The sequence below is a fragment of the Buceros rhinoceros genome, unplaced genomic scaffold, assembly GCF_000710305.1.
Source record: "Buceros rhinoceros silvestris isolate BGI_N320 unplaced genomic scaffold, ASM71030v1 scaffold24151, whole genome shotgun sequence".
NCBI classification, from domain to species: Eukaryota; Metazoa; Chordata; class Aves; order Bucerotiformes; family Bucerotidae; genus Buceros; species Buceros rhinoceros.
In genome coordinates, this window is record NW_010392828.1 from 1951 (window position 1) to 3883 (window position 1933).

At 62.5% G+C, this 1933-nt stretch overlaps 1 protein-coding gene across 1 annotated transcript in view; it reads right to left on the minus strand.

Moving 5' to 3' along the window:
• Positions 1–1933, minus strand: part of AP3B2 (adaptor-related protein complex 3, beta 2 subunit) — a gene marked incomplete at both ends in the record, with an annotated part of 5812 nt that overhangs the window by 1565 nt on the left and 2314 nt on the right. The window contains 6 exons of the mRNA XM_010144656.1: positions 193–287; positions 443–514; positions 659–713; positions 993–1090; positions 1314–1490; positions 1590–1772. Coding sequence (XP_010142958.1) covers positions 193–287; positions 443–514; positions 659–713; positions 993–1090; positions 1314–1490; positions 1590–1772 — 680 coding nt within the window. The remainder of the gene's footprint in view (positions 1–192; positions 288–442; positions 515–658; positions 714–992; positions 1091–1313; positions 1491–1589; positions 1773–1933) is intronic.

The following is a 1933-nucleotide window of genomic DNA, read 5'->3' on the forward strand; positions in this document are numbered from 1 at the left end:
CAGGCTGGGGGGGGACGCACAACATTCCCCCCGCCTGCCAGTGCTGGGCATTCCCCCCATGTGACGGTCACACGACGGGGCACTTTGGAGCCACCCAGGGGGTTGACATGGCCTCAGCCCACTCTTCCGGGTGGGGCTTTCCTCCATCCCTCCATGGCGGTGTTTTGGCACCCAGAGCCATGCCAGGGTTGCCCCCCAGTGCCCCCAGTATGTCCATGGCATACCTGGAACTCCCGCAGGATGGTGGAGATGTTGGTCTCGTTGGCCAGGTTGGTGAGGACCTCCAGCTGCGGGAAAGAGGAACAGGTGGGCAGCATGGGGGCACGGTGGCAGGGCACGAGGTCCTGTCCGCAAGGCATGGAGGACAGCTGTCCTACAGGGAAGGACTCCACGAAGTCCCAAAGCCACCAGTGATGGGTTCTACCAGGGCTTTTCAGCTCACCTTCAGGATTTTGATCTGCGTAGGGTCCGTGGAGCGGATGTAGAAGCTCTTCAGGTAGGGCTCAAACATCCCCTGCATGCAAAGACGGCAGCAATAGCACCATCCTTGTCCTCCACCTTGCCGCGGGCAGCTGGCCCTGGTGACCCTGCAGGCTAGCCCACATGCCACTCCAGAGTCCACAGGGCCAACTCCTCCCACACCGAGTCCAAGACTCACCCGTCGTTTGATGGACATGGTGGCCACGTTCTGCAGCACGACATACTGCACCTCACTGGGGGAAGAAAGAGGGGACCGCCATCAGCGGGGCAGGGCCAGCCCCAACCCAGCAAGTCCCTGTGAAGACAGGACAGGACCCACCACCAGGGAGGTGCCACCACAATGCTGCCACCCCGTGTCTGGACTGGGCTGGGCCGAAACCCCCTTTGTTTGGACAGTTTGTCCCAACCTGATGTCCCTGTGGGGATGGGCTTTTTGGGGGTGTCTTCCAGGGTCTTGGGGCTCCCCACGGGGTCGTAGGGTGGGCGCTTACCACAACGCGGGTACCACAGACCTGTGACTCCGCAGGAGCCGGACCAGCGCCTTGGCGATGACACCAACCTCCGCCTTGGGTGCCAGGTGGAAGTAGAGCTGTGCCACGGCCATCACCACCTGTGGGGACACACCTGAGCATCACCCAGTGGGCACAAGGACACCCTAAGAAATGGCTGTGTCCTCCGGTGTCCCACCCAACAGCACCCAGAGGAAACCTGACCCTCAGGATAGCCATCCCTGGGTGTCCCTCAAGCACCATGGCTGGAGGGGACATGAGCCAAGGCTGATGGGCACCACTGGTGGCCTCCAGGGATGGACAGGGCTAGGGCAGGGGGCTCACCGCCGCATTGCGGCTCTGCAGCAGGGGCTTGGTGTTGCGCAGGAGCAGGCGGTGGTCGGGGTCCATGACGTAGGGCTTGCGCTTGGCCAACGAGGCTGCTTCTGCCTTGGCGTCCTTGGTGTCCTCCTCCTCGGAGCCATAGAAAGCCTTCTCGGCGCTCTCCTCCAGCAAGGACTCCTACCAGCAGGTGGGACACCTTGCACCACCCCCAACAGCACCCTTCTTCACTCCACCTCCCTGGGAGCTCCAGGGGCACCCCAAGGCTCCCGCACTCACGTTCTGGTTGGGGCTGAGGAACTGGGTGCGCGCGTAGCGGGTCAGCATGTTGATGATGACCACCTGCCCCCACTCCTCCACGTCGATGAGCAGGTTGCAGAGCTTGCGGTAGTTCTTGTGGATGAGGTCGATGCGCTCCGGACAGACCTCCTCGAACGCCATCACCACACTGCCGGCCACCAGCTGGGGAGGGAAAGCCTGAGGTGACTCAACAGGGTGGTGACATCATCTTGATGCTGGCTTGGTGGGGATGGTGGCTTCCTCAGGAGGATGCCAACTTGGTGGGGATGGTGGCATCTCCATGAGGGTGCCGGCTTGGTGGGGATGGTGGCATCTCCATGAGG